This window comes from Dermacentor albipictus, chromosome 3 (assembly GCF_038994185.2).
Source record: "Dermacentor albipictus isolate Rhodes 1998 colony chromosome 3, USDA_Dalb.pri_finalv2, whole genome shotgun sequence".
In the NCBI taxonomy this organism is placed as follows: Eukaryota; Metazoa; Arthropoda; class Arachnida; order Ixodida; family Ixodidae; genus Dermacentor; species Dermacentor albipictus.
In genome coordinates this window covers 26,913,519-26,935,378 of record NC_091823.1, presented here as the reverse complement: position 1 = coordinate 26,935,378, position 21,860 = coordinate 26,913,519, and the positions used below count along the sequence as shown (strand labels likewise).

Genomic DNA, 21,860 nt, shown 5'->3' with positions numbered 1-21,860 from the left:
ATGTGGCTTCACGTGCAGACGCACAGGGCGCTTGGAGGCCATTGTTCCGGTCTCTGAGTTTGACGCACCGCCGTGTTTGCATGACGAAAAGTGGAAACACTACGTTTTAACCGATGTGTACACAATAGGTTGGTACGGTTTATGCGGATACAAAACACATTATGTTCACTGGCCGCCGAGTTGGGGATTTTACTTTACTACCTTCAAATTGAAACTACTGTTTAAGCGGGTATGGTTTAACGAGGTTTTACTGTATATGTTTAGGTTCCCGAGCTCCTACGGTTGGTGAAAATCTAAGAATAAAGGAGTGAACTCATCGCTCTCCGGCGTGAAACGAGTTAACTAATATGTTCACTCATTTACATGACGTCACAGTGGAGGCGTAATTCTTTCAGTATGTGGACATCTCTAGCGAATTATGTTTTGCAGCCTGGATGCACAGAGGGCAACTGCAGCGCAGCTCTGTGGGTGGGGCTCGAACTAAATTCTTAGGTTGTCACTAAGTGAAGGATATGATTTAATTGTTGCTTTTGAGCACTTGCCATAGTAACCTTTCCTTCCCTGCTCAGGTAACTCGACTTTCTTGAGTAAAAAATGGCATGAAAATAACTTTTTGGTTCCTAAATGCATGAAGAGAGAAACTGCATTTTATAAAGTGACCTTATCATAGAATGTACTGAGGGTTCTGAAGGATGAATTATGAGTTGCAGTAGAAACAATTAACATGGGACTGATTTAGTTTATCAGAAATTCTCCAGGAAAGTTATACTAGTTAACATACACATTGTAACATTCTAATGAAGATATCCTGTATGCTCGTTAACATCGTGAACATCTTTAGCATCATGTTAGCATCAACTTTCTGGAATGTGTGGAATGTTCAGTACGCCTTGTTTGGAATGCAGTGATCTTGTTGCAAGAACCTCCAGCTACACTGAAGGATAAAATGAAGAATGCTTGAAGTTGTACACTTTTGCTTAGTCCTGAGTTTTCACTTTTGATGCACTCTATGTGGTGTTTCTCTGCATTAGCTTTTCTGGCCATTCACCTGCCTTGCACCTGCTGTCTTTCTCGCACTAGTGTTACTCCTGCTCTCTTTGCCTATTTGTTGTTTGTGTTACAGTGATCATTGCATGGCTGCTTGTGCTCAGTGTTGTCCTGTGTGTCTTGGTATGTGCTCACAGATACATTTCTCAATTCTTTAACAATTAATCTCTTGGTCTAGTGCTGGCATGTCACCAAATAGGGCATAATATTGTAGCTTTTTATGAAAGGGAATTGCTCCCTGCATAGCTGACAGTTATGATAGCATTGCCTTTCGCTCAATACCTTTCAGCATAAGATGGTATAGCAGCTTGATATCATGATGCTTTGTTCCAGCGTAGATTATCTTGTTACGATGTTAGGAAGCCAAGCACAGATTTTTGCAAGAAGGGACTTTGAAAACACCCAAAGCTGACATAGAAATGGTACTAGAAAAGAAAAGAAAGGAATTGCAAGAAAAAAAAAAAGCTGATGTTCTAGCTTCACATTTTGTTTGTGTCCCCATATTCTACAGCACTGGTTCTGAGCCATGGATGTGTTGGGGACCCCCTGGGGTCTGCTAACTCCGTTTGAGAACCACTGTTGTAGGGAACTGTAAAGGGGAACGGGTCACAACATGAATTGATAACAAGACAGAAACACAGCTAATACAGTGTGAACATGTAAACGACAATTAGCGAGAACCTGCAGTTAAGAGGTACATAAATATATTTTGTTTTTCATGATAGCATTGTGATACCCAGCTTAGAGAATTTAATTGATTTCATGAAGCCAAAATTCTGCATTTAAGCAAGTTGATTGTTGGTGGGTCACATTCAATTTGTAAACAATAAACGTGTCAGACGTCAGAAAGACATGCCCAGTAGCTTAAAGGAAAGGACTGAGTGTTTTATTTTTGTTTTCCAAGCTTAATTCAGGTGATATTCTCTACAGTTTGAAAACACCTTGTGCATGCTTCTCTTTCAGAAATATTTCACTAAGTCACTTAGTGAAATATTTGTTTAAGTGATCTCTGTTGTAGTCATGCCATGAAAATACCTGTGGTAGCTTTGAGCTCTTATGGAATGTTTATTATTGTGCAGGAGGTAATGATGTCCTGTTGAAAGCATCACCATGTAGCAAGCCAGTGCAGTAGACAGCCTAGGTCCATGCTTGTTTATTGTAAATAAAGCTAAACTCTGAGTGCCAGATGTGTAGTTTAACTCATTGAGCATCTTCTAAAATATAATACCAGTATATAAACAAATGCAGTAAAATTTGTCTCTAATTATGCAATATAATGTGAGAACAAAGAGGCTGTAATATGAAATTACATCCGGGCATTGGTTTTGCCTTGCATGTGCACTGGTAGTCAAAGTAATAGTGGTAGTTGTGTTGCTGGCAATGTGGTGCCCGAGTGAAATTTTAACATATGGAAGGAAGTTAGTGGCATCGATTGGCTGTTTCCCTTCATGTACTATACCAGAAGCACAGCTCGACGCATCCTGATGCTAGCTTATGGCTTGCTGTCTGTAACCATAACAGTGCATTATGCACTGTGTAACCAAGTGAGCAAACTTAAGTAATGTGGATGGTCTACAAAGCATTGCCTTCGGTGATAAAGAAAGCAAGCACGGCGGTTGACAGTGTAGAAAGATGAACAAGACGAGAAGGTCTTTTCATGCTATCTGTCATTCGCCATGAACATTCACCAACTAGCCCACCTAAATGTAAACCTAAATGAGCCAAGTACATTGTGTTAGCACCTTCCAAATTTCCATGCTGTTGATTTACTTGCTGTCTTCAAGCTGGGATAGGAGGTCCATAGCTGATGAGAGATCTCTAGCCACCGTTCATATAGGCAAAATTTTCGGCCTACAAGAGTAAAAACGAGCCTTCAAATGCCTCCGTGTAATGCTTGAGGATGGAACATTTTAGATCAACATTTCTATTTGTCCCCTCTTTTCTTTTTCTGGAACCAAGACTCTATGTGCAGGGGACATGTGTCCTCATACAGCCATGCCAATATTAAGCATGGAACACCTTAAGATGTTTCCTTTGTCCCATTATTATCAAGTCAGTGGCCACACTTTCCTGCAGCACTCGCTCTTTTGCTGTCTGTTCACAGCCAACCCCTCCACAGTGCCAGCATCAAGGCGTAGGGACTTGATGGGTGTGTGTTGTGGCATGCTCTATGTCTGACAGTGTCCTCTGTCTCTGCTGCTCTCTCTCTCTCTCTTTTTCTCTCGACCCTTTTCTTTTGCCAGAGAGCTGCCCCTTCCCCCTCTGCTCCCCTTGTCCCTGCAGAGACCTCCCCCCTCCCCTCTGGTTGTTCGCTGTCACACCCGCATGCCCTCTTCCCCCGCTTGGCTGTGCACGACTGCACCTCGGGTGCGGGTCAGCCCGGGCTCCCCGCACGGTGGCAGCAGCCGGCGTGGGACGCCCTCTCCACGGGGTGCGGGTCTTCTGGCATCGGCCCAGTCCCTGCTGCTGCATGGGGCAGCAGCCCTCCTGCCCCCTGCGCCCTTGGGGGCACCCCTGCGCAGGAATCGCTCGGACACACTCTGCCCCCCGCCCAGGTCCCCCTCCGAGGAGTCGCCCCCTCACCCCCTTCCTTCACCCCCGAGGACGATTCCAGTGGCTGCGCTTTCGAGCATCCCCCTGCAGAGGGCTTCGGACCCTGACCTTCATACAGGTGGACCGGCTGCCGCTGCTCTCAGTATGTGTTCTTCTCTACACTAGCGTGCCAGGTGTTCGCAAGCTGTCACACCTGTGATACAGATGTACCGTATTTACTCGCGTAATGATCGCACCCCTGAATTTTGTCGTCAAAGTTAGATTTTTTAATTTCCCATGTAATGATCGCACCTCGAACTTGCCGCAGCGATATGTCGTGTGCCAAGTCTAGCTAATAATGATCGCGCTATCTGTCGAGTGCTACGCGAACGACTCTTCAAGACAAACCAAGCGGTCTGCACGCACTAAACATTCTTAAGCAAATGCCCCATTTCATTCCTTTCATCACTTTCCGCACTTCCATGACAAAAAAAAAAAGAAAGCTACAACCAAACTTGCCTTTATTATGTGTAGGCTTTATAATGGTTGTGGTCAACAACAACAAAAAAGGCACCTTTCGATTCTTCTCATCTGCACTCGTGGGCTTGCAACAAATCGCGAGCGGCAACGATAGCAGCCACGTTTACACTAATACGTTAGAAGTGTACCTTATTCGTACGCCGATGCTTGTAACACAGCTAAGATATTTGCCCACCGTTAGCGGAAACGTGCCGTATTAGGATAGTAGTGAAGATAAAATACCGCAGTTTCCGCAGCATGCCCGCCATGTGTTCCTATGTCACTGACAGCTAAGCGCGCCCATCTGTTTCTGTCCCCACAAAGTGGACATGGCTGCGTTATTGCCGCAATCTTGCTGATATTAACAATATTATTCATTACTGCTACGGAAGAAACTGTTTCAATGCACGTAATGTACTCACGAAAAGAAAAAAAATCGTGTTCCGTGCGTTCAGCTTACTCCGCCGGCTGCCATTTTTGTTTTGGTGTCCCGCACTACATAAAGCGGCAGCCGCCTATTTGTTTACCTGTTGTCATCCCGCAGCAAATGCTGGATGAAAAAAATTTTTTTTTCCCGTGAGATTTAACCCGCATAATGATCGCACCCCTGAATTTGCATAAATTTTTTTGACAATAAAGTTCAATCATTATGCGAGTAAATACGGTATACATGCGCAGACACACAAACACACTGTTTTTGCATGCCCATACTCTCAGTGCAGACAGTTGCGTAATGTGGGAATGTTTTGGATGAGTTGTCTGCCTGCATTCAGGTTTCTTTCTCTGCATTCACCTCGGCTGGTTTAGCTAAATAGCATATGTTGCAATTCACGAAATTCAACATTACCTTGATAAAGATCCGTGTGAAACTTGTATATCTGTCTGTTGCCATTTTTAGCAGATTGAATAAAATTTTTTAACAGAGTGCAACAAAAATAAGACACATATATTTGCCAATATTGTACTAGCTATGGTAAGTGTTAGAAAGTGCATGACGCACACTGATCTGCAAAATAAGCTACTGTGTACTTAATTTATCCTTATATCAGCTAAGTGAACTGTGGCAAATACAAACGGCATGGACAGCTTGCAGTTAGGTGTCACCGTCACCACAAGTCCTTTAGGATGCAGTGTAGAAAGAACAGTGCCAGTGCAGTTAACAACAACATGCAGCAACAAACAGATATTGTCACTATTATGCAGGTTCGGATGCTTATGTGTTACTTTTTCAGTTTTGTTGTAACGTACAAGTGCAGTAAGTACAGCTGCAGGTGACAGTGCACCATTTTAAGATGTGGCTGAAATTGGTAGCAGAGGATAAGTCACATAGCTGACAGACAAGCAGCACTAGTTCTTCGCATTATACCTGTAGGCTGGCCAACTTATTGACCATGTTTTGTACATTATTCCTATGTAATGTATTGTGCTAGAGTTGTGCAGATCCGTAAAGCACGGTCTACTGTTACATGGAGCAGTTAGTTAAAGTGTAATTTGAAGATTTATTCAACCTTTTCCTGTAAAAAATGATTGATATGAAGCATCCTTCGATAAAAAAATAATATTGCTGGCTTTTGTGCAAAATCTGAAACCTAATTGGCATTAGAGTACTAGTAGTAGGATGTTTCCTTCAAGAATGGACAGTAGTGTACATTGGTTCTTTGCAATGGGACATTGGTATAAAGTGTTTGAAACAATGTTTTTAGGGCTCATTCACACTGGAAACTCGCACAGTTTCATGCGGCCATGTCGGTCGTAAAATAACCAGTTGCAGGTGGTGACTTTGGTTGGAAAGTGAGTGTTTTTGGACAATTGCTCCGCTGCTCCATTTTTCAGTTGCAAACCTACTGAGCCAATCAGCAGCGCAGGAGCAGGTCGTCTCTACACGCTAATGGCTCATTCACACTGGTGATTTACAGAAGCAGTGCGACCAACTGTGATTGGCAACCCAAAACAACTCACGGCGACTCTCGTTCATGCTGGCAAGGGCTACCTGTCTTGTGATTGATGTTGTTTACATCTGCTCATATTGCTATTGCCATATAAAATAAGCATCATTGTATACAGACTGCCTCTTCCTGCACCGCTAATTAATTCAGTAGATTTGCGACTACAGTCACACATCTAAAAAATTGAGTGGTGAGCGACTGACCTTAAATGGTTGCTTTGCAACCAAGATGGTTGCGTGACCTCTGTGAGTCACCGGTGTAAATGAGAGCTAAAGCTTCTTTTATGTGGTGATGGCGTTTCGAGCCTTGGTTTTTGTAGACGTGAACATCATCAATCGTGAGTTGTTTCAGTGTGGTGACAAGCAGGTCAAGCTTGTCAGTTTGAATATCAGTCACCTTGAGTTGCTCTTTCATTACCAGTTGCATTTGGTTGCGTAACCTCTGTCACTTACCGGTGTGAATGCACCCTAAGGCTGGTTGACTGGTTGCACTGGCTTGGTGACTGCAGTGTTATGCTGCTGAGCACTGGGTCACATGTTAGATTCCAGGGAGCAGCGTGGTAGAATGCAAAAATCTTTCTACTTATAGTACTTGAATTCACAGTAAATTACCTCAGATGATCGAAATTAATCCAGAGCCTTCCACCACAGCATCCTTCTCCTAGCCCAGTGGATAAGCATAATTGAAATTTTAAGTTATCAGTGCTTAGTGTAGATTAGAACCATCCCGGTTTCATGAAGTTGGGGCTGACTGCCTGCTATATTTTACAGATGCTACAGTTTCTGTACTGTGTTTTAATGTACCCCAACAGGTGCAAGCTCTGGTAGTAGCACCAGTGGTGGACCAAGGCAGTTCATCAACAGGCCAGCGCTGGCTCGGGAAAGTCTGGAAATGCTGGTGAGTCTTCCTTAACTTAAACATACACAACATAATGTATCCTATCACAATCAGAAATACATTTAGAAAAGAGCTTCTCATGAGGACACAAGCAGATGGGCGTGAAGAGCATTGAGCATAATGGCTTTACCATTTTGGCGAGTATGCTTCTGCCATGTTGCCAGCAGTAAACTCCAACACACACTGTTTTTTCTAGCCAATAAGTTTTAACAATCTGACCATCCCAAAAAGGTTTATCATATCCCAACTAAAAAACAGCTGATTCTGTGTGCTGAAAGGCAGCTCTTGCATCTACGCATATTAAGAAACAGGGAGTAGCAAGAAGCACTGAGAATTTCAAATTTTTCAGTGAGTGAGGATTCGTGCTTCCAGCCTCAAATACAGTCGAAACTGACTATATAAAATCTGTTTACATCAAATTGTTCTGTATATCGAACAATTTCTGAACACGGTATAGTCACAATGAGTATATATAGCAAAAAAATTACGCTAACATCGAACAAAAATAGAAACGACTCCCGATATATTGAATGTCAAGCGGCGGAAAAGTGCCCCCCTAAGTTGGCTTTCCCTCGCGGTGGCGGGGAAACCCGGCAGCGTGGCTCCCTCCAACCGCTTTCCCTACCGTGACTGCGCTGTGTCGGGCAAGCCGTTGACACCCCCCTGACAAAAATGATCCTGGCCCGCCCGCAGCGCTTACTCAGACAGCCAATCAGAGGCTCTTGTGCCCTCGTCATGCAAGATGGCGCAAGCTTGAGTCATATGGCTGCTTTTCTGCTTTATTGTGTTTGTGCCTTGTGGGTCTTTTCCCACAGTGTTGCCAGGATTATGATTTATGATTCGCCTTTTGCCGTGAAGCTCGAATCATAAATCGGGTCGAACGCGGTGAGTAGTCGGATGTTCCCGCAGCGTGCAAGATTCCGAGGAGCACTCTCAGCACTAAAGCGGACAAACTCATGACCGCTTGCAACCCAATGGCTATCGCGCCCGACCCGTACGCACGGCCATGTACAAGTGGTTCATCCGAAATTACTTCAGACGTGCCGGCTTCCGCGTGCCTGGTGATGACTGTAAATTCTGATGAGTGGGATGAAACCGTTGCCTGTGTTGCCGAAGTTTGGAGCGAGCTGTCAGAATTTCCGGAAGCCGTTGACGAATCGGTGGTCGATGAGTTTCTGAGTGCAGGTGATGGCGTCGTGACCATCGGAGAGCCTGAAAACGAAGACTGCATTGCCGACATTGTACCGAGCACAAGTGAAAGTGGGCACAATGAGGAAAGCAACGGTGGTCCTTTGCCCACATCCTTCGAGGTGATTGGTGCGCTCGCACTAGTGCGGTGCTTTTGCGCGAATGTGGAAGGTTGCGGCCTCAGCTGCTCTGACTCCTTAGACCATGTGGAGATGTGCGTGTGTTGCAGGCAGCAAAATTGCCCAAGCAAAAGAAAATACAAGACTATTTCAAGCGAAACTACGCTGGTTTCATCAATAAAGTGACTTTTATAAATTGATTGTATCTGCTTTTATGACATCGAATTCTTTAGCAGGCTTATATTGAATTATGCTCTACATCGAACTGATAGGCATTCTTTTGCGAGTCCGATATAGCCGAGTTCGACCATACATTTCATGGATAAGAACAATCGTATGGTTCAAATGCAAGGTCTCTGTAGTGGCTCAGTGGTGTTGGCATTGCGCCGCTGAGCACGAGGTCATGGTTTTGATACCAGGCCTTGGCATTTCAAAGGGGGCGAAATGCAAAAACGCTCCTGTACTGTGCCTTGGAGGCACATTAAAGAACCGGGGGTGGTCAACATTAACCTCGTATGCTCCGCTACAGCAGCCCTCATAACCCACTGTGCAGTTTCGGGACGTTAAACCTCACAGCTTGACTTAAATGCAGTCTATCTGAGATTTACTGAGCATTTCAGAATGTGGCCTGGCGTAAATTATTTTTGACAGAGATGCCGTTACATTGTTACATACTGGCACTGCCAGAAAAGATCCAGACGGAAAGTTTCACACTTTCTTGGGATTTTGTCATCAGTAGTGCAACATATATCAAAGGCAGGGCCATGGGATGCCCCTGGGAGTTGCACTAAGTATTGGTTGGCTAAAACAGAGGCCAAATTTTACGTAATTCTGAGCGTCTACTTGACATTCAAAGTACAAAAAAGTGGAGAAACGAGTTCACGTCTGAAACTGACGTAAAGTTGGATGTTGCACATATACTACAAAGCTGTCTGCAATATTGATGCCATTGCAGGGCTTGGAACCCGTGATAGTCTATAATTTTGCCAGCAGCAGCTATTCATGTTCCTTAATGTGCACCTCCGCCTTGCATTTTTGTGATTAAGAACATTAACTTCTAATCGGGATATTGAGAGGCCTACTGCTGTTGGCATGTTACATGATTTCTCACCTTATGATTTGCTCATTGATACAGGAGTACCCCTTCATCACCATGAAGCACTTCCCGCAGGGCTTCATTCAAAGTATTGGAGGTGTTGTGTCTGCAAGATCTGTGAAGCTTCTCGACCAAATCAACAATCCCGGTAGGTTGTCTTCCACTTTTACTTGTTTACTGCATCAGCATTGCTTAATTTTCAATTTTCGGTTCATTTGTGTACCGTGTGAGATTTTACTACTACAGTAAAAGCTCGTTAATACGACTCTCATTAATTCAGAAAATCGGATAATTCGGACTCGTCCTTTAGTCCCGGCAGGCATATGCCTTATTTAATGCAACGGAAGTCTCGTTAACTTGGACTTATGTGGCTGCACATCAGTTAATTTGGACAACTCTTAGAGCTTGTTGAGCACCGCAAATGTGCGACATGAAATAGCAACAACGGCGCTAGCATCCACTGAAATGAAGCGGTGGAGTTTGCATCACCATGGTCATCAGTGGAAATTGTACATGAGTGACAGCAATGCCAGAATGCTTCGTGCCCATTTGTACCTTTAAAGCCTTTGATGTTGTGTTTACCACTGCGAATAGCACAGCATTTGCTTTGTGCCTTCATGGCTGCGTAGTCGAATGATCGTGTCGATAGCGGCTGCAGTTGTGGCCATAGCTTCACTTTGACTGGGTGCGTGCCTCGGCCATGTGCAGTCATAGCTGTGTAGTCGCCATTCATGATGACGTCACTAGCGACCGCAATTTCATGCACAATTGCAGCACGTGGTGGTTTCGTTATAAGTCAGTGCGTGCGACGGCCACGCGCCTTCAGAATGGCAAGGTCACCATCCATGATCACATCGATAGTGGCCACGCTGGCAGCAAACAGTAGTTTCGTTTTTTATCATCATCAGGCCATTTTATGTCTACTGCAGGATGAAGGCCTTTCCTTGCGATTTCCAATTACCCCTGTCCTATGCCAACCGATTCCAGCTAGCGCCTTTTCCTTAACTTCTTAATTTCATCACCCCATCTAGTCTTTTGCTGTCCCCTACAGCGCTTCCCTTTTCTTGGCACCCATTCTGTAACCCTAATAATCCACCGGTTATCTAACCTATGCATTACATGACCTGCCCAGCTCCATTTCTTTCTCTTAATGTCAATTAGAATATCGGCTATACCTGTTTGCTCTCTGATCTACACCGCTCTCTTCCTGTCTCTTAATGTTGCATCTAACATTCTTAGTTCCATTGCTCTTTGCGCGGTCCTTAACTTGTTTTCGAGCTTCTTTGTCAGTCTCCAAGTTTATGCCCCATATGTCAGCACTGGTAGAATGCATTGACTGTACACCTTTCGTTTTAATGATAATGGTAAGCTTCCAGTCGGGATTTGACAATGTCTGCCGAATGTGCTCCAACCCATTTTTAGTCTGTAAATTTTCTTCTCATGATCAGGGTCCCCTATGAGTAATTGACTTAGTTAAGCGCAATCCTTCACAGATTCTAGAGGCTGACTGGCGATCCTGAACTCTTGTTCCCTTGCCCTGCTATTGATCATTACCTTTATCTTCTGAATATTAATCTTCAACCCCGCTCTTATACTCTCTCTTTTAAGGTCCTCAATCATTTGTTGTAACTCATCCCCAGTGTTGCTCAACAAGACAGTGTCACCGGCAGATCGAAGGTTGCTGAGATATTCGCCGTTGATCCTTACTCCTAAGCCTTCCCAGTTTGATAGCTTGAATACTTCTTCCAAGCTCGCAGTGAATAGCGTTGGAGAGATTGCGTCTCCTTGTCTGACACCTTTCTTTATAGGTATCTTCCTACTTTTCTTGTGTAGAATTAAGGTAGCTGTAGAATCTCTGTAGATATTTACCAAGGTATTTACGTAAGCGTTTTGTACTCCTTGATTACTTAATGCCTCTATGACTGCTGGTATCTCTACAGTGAATCAAATGCCTTTTCGTAATCTGTGATAGCCATATAGAGAGACTGATTGTACTCTGCAGATTTCTCGATTACCTGATTGATGTCATGGATGAGATCCATTGTAAGTTGTCCCTTCCTGAAGCCAGCCTGTTCCTTTGGTTGACTGAAGTCTAGTGTTCCCCTTATTCTATTGCAAGTTAGCTTGGTGAATATTTTATATAATACTGGAAGTTAGCTAATGGGCCTGTAATTTTTTAACTTTTTAACGTCTCCCTTTTTGGGGATTAGTATTATGTTGGCATTCTTCCAGTTCCCTTGGACCCTTGAAGTCAATAGGCAGTTCGTCTGAAGGGCCAATACTTCTTCAAGCATTATGTCTCCTCCATCTTTCGTTAGTTTGACTGGTAGTTCATCTTCTCCTGCCGCTTTTCCCTGTTTCATGTCTTGCAAGGCCCTTCTAACTTCATCGCTAGTTATAGAAGGAGCCTCTGTAACCTGTTTGTTACTATGTTGAATGGAGGTGTCATGGCTGCTTTGGGTACTGTACAGGTCAGTATAGAATTCTTCAGCTGCTTTTACTATATCTTCGAGATTGCTGATGATATTATACCTTGCTTATCTTTCAGTGCATACATCTTGGTTTGTACGAAGTCAAGTTTCCTTCTCACCGATTTCAGGCTGCGTCCATTCTTTACTGCTTCCTCAGTCTTTCTCACATTATAATTTTGAATATCCCTTAACTTCTCCTTGTTTATTTTTGACAGTTCCGCGAATTCTATCTGATCTCTTAAGTTGGACACTTTCATTCTTCGTTGTTTCTTGTGTACCATATATAGTTGCGTAAGGGCCACCCTTGTGCAAGAGCGGCATCCCTTCTTGGGAAGGTGAAATATCGAATATTGGGAAAAAACTTCAAAACGTCACCAGAAAGTGAAGTTAGTTCCATTGCTGCTAGATGGCGCTAGCTGCTCTTCCATTTACACTAGTCAGGCCAGTGCCATCGTGCCATTATTTCTTTGTCTGGTGCATCATTTCTACTGTGTTGGTATTGTTTCCAGTCAAATCGGTGGCATTTTGCCTCCAGAGAAGGGAGCCCTGTTTAGGTCAGCGTTGGTCAGGGACAATGGGCCGTCATCTGAGGTTGTTTACTGCAGTGTTATGTCATTTGCGCCTCTCTTACCCTCTGATACAGTTGTGGAAGCAGTACAAACTTTTACCATCGTCGGCTTGATTCATGTAAGGAACGCACCCAGCCAAGATTCTAGAAAAAAGAAGTGCGGCCTTTTACACCAGTATATAAAGATATATGGTATTGATTGCAACCAGATTGTAAGTGACCTTCACATGAAAGATACATGCTCAAATTACTTTCCATAGCATGTAGTAGCATAAGTTGTCATAACCGCATTATCACATAGTGATGGTGAAGAATGATGCAGTGTCGAAACTGTGAGTTTACAAATTTAACTCTTTATTGGGTGAACTTGTGCCCAGCAAAACAAGTAACGCTGAACCACAATGATGTTGGTGATTGTTGAAAATCTGATGTGTGGATCAAGTGTGTTGGACTTTTATACATGACTTGTGGAAGGTTCCAGCTTAATTGCTGGTGCCCGCATGCCTTCCAGAAAGCACTACACAATTCGTGTTGCACATACAATCTGATTACACAATGTTTGACGAGAACCTACACAACAACTAGAAACAAAATTCGTGTTGCACATACAATCTGATTACACAATGTTTGACGAGAACATACACAACAAGTAGAAACAAAATTCGTGTTGCACATACAATCTGATTACACAACATTTGACGAGAACATACGCAACAAGTAGAAACAAAGATAAGATTCAAGTAAGTTCCAAATTATGCCGGCACGTCTTGCGCTGTGCGATAACATTAAGTTGTTAGTGGGTGAAATGCAGACCCCGGAAAAAGGGTAAATAAGTACACGTGTTGATACTCAACTTATTTTGCCTTTAGTGTTGCTCGCAGCATGTTAGCCAGAAGGCTCTAATGACACTTGCTGTAGAATGCACTTGCCAGCGAGCGTGTTCGATGAACTCACTTCGATGTGCTGAAGTGTGTACTCAATAGCAGCGCTTCAAGAATGTATAAATAAAGGGTCACTGCAGAGTCCCACCCATTCTGAGACCACTTTTTTGTGATTTCAGATGCTATAAACATCTTTACAACCTCACTGAAGCCAAAATAAGCTTGAAACAATAATTTTTGATGGAGTCTGCCATTTTGACTCCTTGGATTTTGGATATGTTACAGACTTCATAGTAAAATATTTAGCACGCACAATTGACAAGGACACAGTGAAGGGGCACACACAAGCACTCGTGTGACCCCTTCACTTTTTCCCTGTCTCTGCCAAATTTAGACCTGATATGTGCTCTTAGATGCCAGCAAGGTATTTGCTGAAGGGAGGATGGCCTTGTGTATCAGCACACCTAGTTATCATGCTTTACAGACATTTATTTTCTTTTGCATGTGACACGTTTCACCAGATGAGCCTGAAACTCGTGATGCATGGTGGACGGAGCTAAGGAAAGAGATTCGTTCCCATACGCGCTCCCTCGGATGCAATGTTGTACTAGGCTACAACGAAACTACAAACATCTGGTAAGAATAGCTTCCTTTCTTGATAGTTACCTCTGTGGTAACTGCTTGTTGGAACTTTAGATGTTTCTAATACAGTCCACACTTTTTGCCGTGGATCTGCATGCAACATACTTTGGGATATAAAAGACTATTCTTCTCACTAAGTTTGGGCTGCCTATATTATCAGTGCAACAATTTCGCTTTTAACAGACCTGGCTATAACTGACTGCCGGCTACAGCAGCAACATTTTTAGCCAAATATTGTCTAAATGGTATAAATGGAACATACTTTGCTATGGTAATGCATGCATGCAGTAGTGTACTGCACACAACTAGTGCGTGCGACAGTCCACTGGACGCAACTGTATTTCCAGCCGCTGGTGGAATTTTCGAAAATGCACTTTTTCTTAAGGAATGATTACACTAGCAGCAAGCTTCCCACAACGGTGTGCCATGCAGCACCGTGCCAGTGGAGAGTTTTCATATTGCCCATGCAAGCAGAATGCCACTGCCTACCGCTGTCTGCTCATGCCAAGGAAGCACCGAGGTTGCCACTAGGCCTAACCTGATTTGAAGAGTGAAGTTGTAGAATATGGCTCTTCAAAAATTAACCACCAACAATCACAAAGTGCACCGTTTTAAGAACGCTTTATTTCTCACTGTGCCAATTCATGCAATACAGAAGATATACTGTTAATGTTGGTGTCCAGACTATGAGGCACGAAATACGGTCGACCAAGCTTGCATGCCTGTGACGGCCACACACAGGCTCGGTCTGAGTTGAACTTGCCTCGTACTGCAGCTCTGTTACGTACTACAGTCGAACCGACTTATAACAATATTAAGTGCCACGAAAATTCCATTGTTATAACCGATAACTGTTATAACTAGGTTGCATGAAAAAATAAAAATAGAGGGATGGCAGAGCTGATGTGAGAAAACTATAATGGCGGGGAGGCTAGTGCCCCTCCCCACCAACTCTCTCCATCCAGCTGCTGATTGTGTTCACTCGTTTAACTGCTTCCTGGGCGCTCCGATCGCATGTAACAAGCCACAGCTGTCGGCGTTAAAGAATGGCACTGCTATAGCAACTGCAAAGAGGGGTCACGGGTGATAAGCGATATGCGAGCACTGCCGAGGCATTGCCATGGGGCCTTTTAAAAATTGCGAGAAGGCTGCTGCAGCAGCCTGTCAGCTTGAGAAATCCAGAAGAAATGCCAAGGCGAAATTGCCACAAGCATCTCGTCATGTACTTCTAACTGGCTTGCACGAGAAAACCCTTGCATGATTTACGCGAAGCTTGCCTACATCCTTCTCCAAGGGATCCAGGTGCTCCACGTAGTGCAGCGGAAGGTTCCTCGTGAAAATGAAGCCCCGGAGGAACTGAATCATCCGCTGGGCCTCCTGTGAGAACAATGTTGATGCAGCCTGCCCTACTGCGTCAGCACTGCCGATATCGCCGTTGCTATCAGATGCAAGCACGTTTGCGATGATCGTCTCATCGGTCAGAAGCGCTTAGGCCTTTTTTTCATCCGCAACATTGTGCATTGCCGATAATCAGCGGGCCATCTTCCGTTTCGGCGGCGAGTCAAACCAACTGTTGGTCAAACGAGGCTGAGAAACTGTGGCCAGGAATGATTTCGACGCAACAAACAAAGACGAATGCGAGCGATTAGGCTGTTTGCAGAACTGCGCTGAATGAGGAGCCAGTGAGCAACATCTGAGCAATCTGCGAGCAGCTTAGCAGCGCAGTTGGTGCACTCCACTCGTGCTTGGGAGGGTGAGGTGGCTTAGAGCTATGGGCACAGCCCATTAGTGTTCGGAGAGGTGGAAGGGCGACAGGAGAGGCGCACGGAGATGGCTGGAAAATGAGCGCACGATGGCTGTTGAAGCAGCGGCCCATCGTGCAATGGCTCGAATTTCTCATTCTCTTTTTTTTTCTTTTGAAGGATTTCGCATTTCACTACCTTTCGGCTTGGACACCCAGCAGCCAGACTTCATTGTTGTAACCGATAATGCAGCATCGGGGCATTGTAGTAAGCGGGTCATTTCACCATGGAAAACATACAAAAGTTGATGGTGCAGCAGCTTCTCATTGTTTTAACCAATATATTGTTGAAACCGGTATCGTTATAAGTGGGTTCGACTGCAGATTTGACAGTGCCTGTCACATGTCGGGAAATATAAAAATTAGGACATCGGTTTATTCTACTGGTCACTGCTTTGGGCGAAGAGCAAACTGTAGCCGATGTTTGTGTCATCAACAGGGGCGATGCATTTAGGCTAGAAATACTGGCACAGCGGTGCTGGCCGATTTGCCTACCTGCTGTTGTGCCAATCGTTAATTTTGCTGTTATGCAGCTGCCTTTTGTCAGCAACCAGCGTCCAGAAAACGGTGGACAGGAAGACCATGCCGCGTACGTGGTTGTAGGAATATTGTGTAAAACCATTAATCTACAGTTCTTGATTTTAGTTTCGATGTCATTATTCTTTTTTCAATCGCTTATGGGTTAAACAGAGGTATATACACTCTTTTTATCATAACAGAAAAAACAAAGCAATGACATGGCAGAAAGATTGCTCCCCTCGGTCATTTTGTTTCGTTTTTCTGGTTTCCCAACAATGCATTTTCAATATCTCCCCAAACTTTCAGCTTTGATAGTGAAGATCAGATCAACTAATAATTAGCTTTTTATTGGCATGTGTGTGGCTTATATTTTAGGTTGATTAACTTTAATCACATTAGCTGGTAGTGCAGCATTTGGTGTTACCTGCTTTTATGTACACTGTGTACATCTTACCTTTTGTGGCAGGTGTATCTAAGCACTTGCTCTTACTCGTCATATTGCCTTAATGCAACATATGGCAATTTTCTTGTCGCATACAGTGATGAGGTGGTGATTCTGTCCGCGAGTGGGACAGCGGTGCTTTTGAACCCAGTGGTGGATAAGGAGTTGGGTACTGCATCCACGGCAAGGCACACTGTCGTCCCAGCACCTTCAAACACAGACAAGGAGAAGTCTGCACGCTCAACTGACTCCGGCTCAAAACCTGCAGGAGACAGGTGGATGCTTACACTTCCCATCCTTTCACACAATTGTTCACGCAAAGTTGTTTTTCCAAGACCTTATGATATGGCTGACATGGTGGTTTGAAGTTGAGTAGAACCTCATTCATACGTATTGATAAAAAAAATGCAAGAAAAGGCCTACTAATCTGAAAAATGTGCAATCCAAAATAACTGAAAAAATTTCAGAAGCTCAACTATTGTTGATATCTACGTAATGCAAAGTGTAGCGCGGATCGTTGCAGCAAACGATGCTGACGCGCATCGAGCTGGTGGTGCTCCGGCAGCCTGAGATGCATTTTGTTGTTTTCCTATTGCGCGGCGTTTTAAGAGGGCGATGGGAAACTGAAACGAAACTGAGCTGGTGGGCAACACTGGATGTCGCTGAAGCGAAACATGATACTCGCATCATGCCACCTGCAGCAGGGAACAGCACATGTTCGGATTATCGCTCACTAAAAGTGTGCAGTACACTACCAATGCCACTACGCACTACATGCTGTAAAACAGCTAGGTGAAGATGCTTATCGTAGTAGGTTTGGCAGCGATAGCTGTGAACGCGGCATACAGTAACCTGGGCGGAGATTTGCTGGTACCGTAATAAGAAACTGTGCGTGCTGTCATTTTCACGCAAGACGGGCGGTCATATACTGTTCTCAATTGCGCACGCCTCGCACCCTGTATTGCTCACATGGGGTCTAGAGGGTGGAAAACGTACCATACGATCACAGTTTGGCGACATACTGAACGTCGGTGCCAAAAAATCGTGTTTGCTGGGAACGTATGAACCGATCAAAAATGAGCGTAACTCTATTACGTCATTTTTTGTGTTCTCGATTGTGAATGTTGGTGCCCGGAAAACATACGTAATGGGAACGTATCAGTGAGGTTCTACTGTATCCAATCTTTCGATAGTTGCAGTAATTAAATGTATTGCATCTCTTAACATTAAAAATTAATTGGGTTTGTATTGTGTTCTTTATGCTAGGAGCAAGAGCTAGTCACAGTAGTCATGTAAATATTGGGGGTATTGTTCCTTATTCATATCTGTAGGTGTCTTCCCATTTTCTATGTTATCTTACTCCTCCTACTAAAACTCACTGTACTTCAAGTAATGGAGGAGGAGGAGGAGGAGGAGGAGGAGGAGGAGGAGGAGGAGGAGGAGGAGGAGGAGGAATAAACATTTATTTTCGAAACAGTATCCCGGGGTAAACCCCTGTTCTACTTTAGGTGGGAGGTAATGTGATTGAAAATTTTCTAAACTCTTAATTTACGTAGGTTTGTCACTGCCTGTACACATTTCATTTCAGCCTTGATGATGCAACAAGCAAGCTGGACTGCCGGTTATGCCACATTCCTTACAATGAAGCAAGTGTTCCTTTTCAAGCTCAGCTAGTTAAGTGCGGTGTATGCAGGTAAGCTTGCTTATCTGAGTGCACTTGAATTGGCATAGTCTTTATATTTGTGTCTGTCTGTAATGCAGATACAATAATAATGCAGCTTCTATTGTGGGTGGCTATATTGTGCATGGGTTCTCATGCCCACAATTCTGCTTTCTGATTGTTGATTTTTTTTTGTTGGGGACGTAACAAAAGATTGACCTGTTCTAAAACAAATTAGTATTGGCTGCATTACATGCATTACAACATGTGAAAGCCTCTTGAATGCTTGAATAACTATTCTATCAAGTGGGCATTTGTTTTAGTCGAATGCTAGCTATAGTTAGCCGGTCTGCTGTTCACACTGATTACTTAAGCTCGAAATGTGGCAGCTGCTGCAGATGTGATTGTTGAGTTTGTATGACTGTCTGGACATACAGTTATTGTGCAGCTGTTGGTTTTTCTTTTTAGCTTAGTGTATTGGGACAGAGTACTAGGCGCATCTTTCATTGCTGTTCAAGCCTTCGTTGTTGTTTCCATCCAGACGTGCCAAGGTGCCCGACGTTCTCTTCATGACGATTGAGCCACCAGCTGGGATACCGATAGTAGGCAAGAGCTGCCTAATCCAGGCGAGGCAAGTTTTTTTTAATTCTTGCTTAAATAAACATATTAAAGAAATGTGGTGAGCTTTGTCGTAAATGAGGAACTTTGTCGTCCCTGGGAATTTCCAGGCCTATGAAAACACCCTGTGCTATATTCGGAACTGTGCTGTATGACAAGCTCAGCTTAGGGCATTTAAGTCAAGAAAGCCAAAGCTGTCGATAGAAAATGTGGGTGCCTTAGTGTTGTGCAAGACTTAAACTTGATTATCTTCAAGTCCCAGTTGAATTAAGTGGGTTTAGAATCAATCAAGAAAACAGGGGGCAAATGAAGCTTTTGATATTTGTATAAAGTATTCACTGTATTAGCAAATTGTTCTAGTTATAATTGTCATACTCTCTGCCAATAACTCAATTATTGTTCCTCCTATCCACATTCGGTACAACTATGACTGCTCATTTGGCACATAAAAGATGTATTTAGGGGACAGGATGTTATGTAAGAGTTTCAACTGGTATGTTATACCATTATTAGTTTGTATAGCGCTCACTAAACTGTTAAGCAAAAAGTTTTAGCGCAAGTTGTATAAAAATTTTGCATTTAAGTGTGGCTACATGTCTGTATGCTGCCTGTACTGAAACCAGCAACAACCGTATGTGGTTATTTTCATGTTTATCTACCTTTTATTTTGATTGGGGATGAGATTGAGTTACATTATGGGGTGGGTTAGATAGCAGAGAGATGCAATACATGTTTGTTGTCACTTTCTTTGCCCTATGTGATAGTATTCTGATTCATAGTGTTTCCATCAAGCTTTTTGAGGTTTGCTTTGAAACCTAACCTTCAGTTTGTCTCTGTGACATTGTTCATAGAGTATGCAAGAACAAGAAGGACCTCAAAGGGGAGCAGAATGCCCGAGAGATTAGTGATGTGAGTGGCTTAGTCTTGAAGTCTCCAGTGGCAAACATTTGCACATAGCTTCTGGTGCTATTGCTATGCATTGTTTTCTTTGTTTCATAGCCAGCTCTATACTTTATATTGCATCAAATCTTATGTAGGACAAATTTTTAAAGCATATTTTTCTTATGTCTATACCTCTAAATGAGTACTATTTGACTTTTCAGTTTCTATTGTGAGATTTTCTGTCAGAGATGTGTAAAAAACCAAATGTAGCATGCTGTTCATTGTGAAAGATTTGCCATGGTAAAATTTTATACCTGATGATAAAAAAAAAATTTCAGATTTGTTGTGCATGAATGTTATAAAAAACAAATAAAACTTCACACATACTATTATTTCTTTCTAACAAATTCATGTGCACATTCCCAAGGGCACCAGCATTTTGATCCGTGGCACTAGTGTTTTTATCCATGGCACAACCTTCCTTGTTCTCTTCAGTCTGTAGCTTTCTAAATTGCGTGAAATTTAAAACACAGAAAGGAAGTTGTTTAGAAATGCCTTTGAACAAATTTTCTAATTGAGGAAAGCTACATTTGTGGGGGTGGGTTGGATATAAAGAATTTGGCATTTTATTCAGAGTTTGTGAACTTTCATGCTTGGGCTGTTATATACAGGTGCTGCAGAGAATACAGAATGAGGCACTAGGTGGGCACAAAAATGTCAGGTCTTATGGGATGGTGTGTTCAGTACAGACTGCCTGGAAAAAACAACAACGAAACAGTTAAAAAATTTTTTTTGTGTGTGTGTTCAGGGCTACAAAATGCTTGAGCATAATCTTTAGGGAGCATGAATTTTTGATCATGTAATATTCAGCCAGGTTGTGGAATATATCCTACTTTCCATTTCCCTTGTCCCATTATTGGCTGGCCTCCCTGCTTTTGTATGGTGTGCCTGTGGTATAAAGGGTAATAAGCTAGGCTAGCTTATTGGTGTTGAGGGGATGCAGAACGATAAAATATGCAGACAGTGACAGCAGTTCTGTTCTTTCTGTCCCTGTCGGCATCTTTAACTGGAAGGACACAATCTTTCGCTCCGTGGCAGACCTTCTGCATCAGTTTGCTTCTTGTTTACACTTCCTGTGACAATTTTAACATGTTACAATAGACAGAGCCAGCCTTCGTGTACTAAAGAAACTGGTAGCTATGCTGTGACATCTAACCGGGCTGCTTCACAGTTTATGGCTTTCTTTTTCTTATGTGCAGCCGGCCACATTGTGGGTGACTTTTAATGTGGACGCTATCTTCAATTTGTAGAGAAGAAAGTTAAGCCTATATGCTTCTTAATGCCCTAACCAATGCCTGAAGGCACATTTTAGAATATTTTATGCATGTGAAAATTGGGCCTCAAGCATAGACAAAATGGCAGTTGATACAAATTTAAATCTGCCTGTTCTTGTTTTACTTTGCAGAGTCTTCCATTCCTTGAGATTGAATTGCATCGTCAAATACAGACTAAGCTTAAGGTAAGCATTGCCTTGCAGTAGCGTGGTACTCGTACATTGAACTTTTTCTGCACTTGCTCTTCTATTGGCGTAACTGCTATTAACTGCATTCTAAGCCTCGAAGCTGGAGGGTGTACATCTAAAGTTTGTAACTGCATCCCCAACCTCTGTAGCAGGATAGAGAGTGGTGTTCCTCGGTGTCCCATCATTTTTGGGCTCAGCCATTTGTGCTTTACCGGACTCCTTGAATTAAGTGCCAAGTGAAATCTTGTCTCTATTCATTTTAAGGCTGGCTTAAGCAGACCAGGACTTTGTGATGTTTTTGTATTGAAGGGAACGCTAATTTTATTTGTGGCAAGTGGTTACAGCTACGTCGCTTATGACGGAAGCATGTGGCCAAGAGCGGCCAATTAAATAATAGTTTTCTACAATAATTGCTAGAGGGAACCTTGGTGCTAGTGTCTGTGGGAGCTGCAAGCATGGCACTTCAGCCCTCGTGGAAATGATAGTTAGGAGTAGATGAATTTGCCTAAA

General features: G+C 43.3%; 1 protein-coding gene across 2 annotated transcripts in view; it reads left to right on the top strand.

The window, feature by feature from the left end:
• The window catches only part of LOC139057311 (C2 domain-containing protein 5), a 59,385-nt gene that overhangs the window by 9,934 nt on the left and 27,591 nt on the right, over positions 1 to 21,860 (top strand). The window contains exons 11-19 of one of the 2 annotated variants that reach the window (XM_070535261.1): positions 3,603 to 3,742; positions 6,856 to 6,941; positions 9,384 to 9,492; positions 13,786 to 13,900; positions 16,767 to 16,943; positions 18,257 to 18,361; positions 18,870 to 18,959; positions 19,798 to 19,855; positions 21,294 to 21,347. In XM_070535261.1, the coding sequence (XP_070391362.1) occupies positions 3,603 to 3,742; positions 6,856 to 6,941; positions 9,384 to 9,492; positions 13,786 to 13,900; positions 16,767 to 16,943; positions 18,257 to 18,361; positions 18,870 to 18,959; positions 19,798 to 19,855; positions 21,294 to 21,347 (934 nt within the window). The remainder of the gene's footprint in view (positions 1 to 3,602; positions 3,743 to 6,855; positions 6,942 to 9,383; positions 9,493 to 13,785; positions 13,901 to 16,766; positions 16,944 to 18,256; positions 18,362 to 18,869; positions 18,960 to 19,797; positions 19,856 to 21,293; positions 21,348 to 21,860) is intronic. The other variant, XM_070535262.1, reaches the window with a different exon arrangement.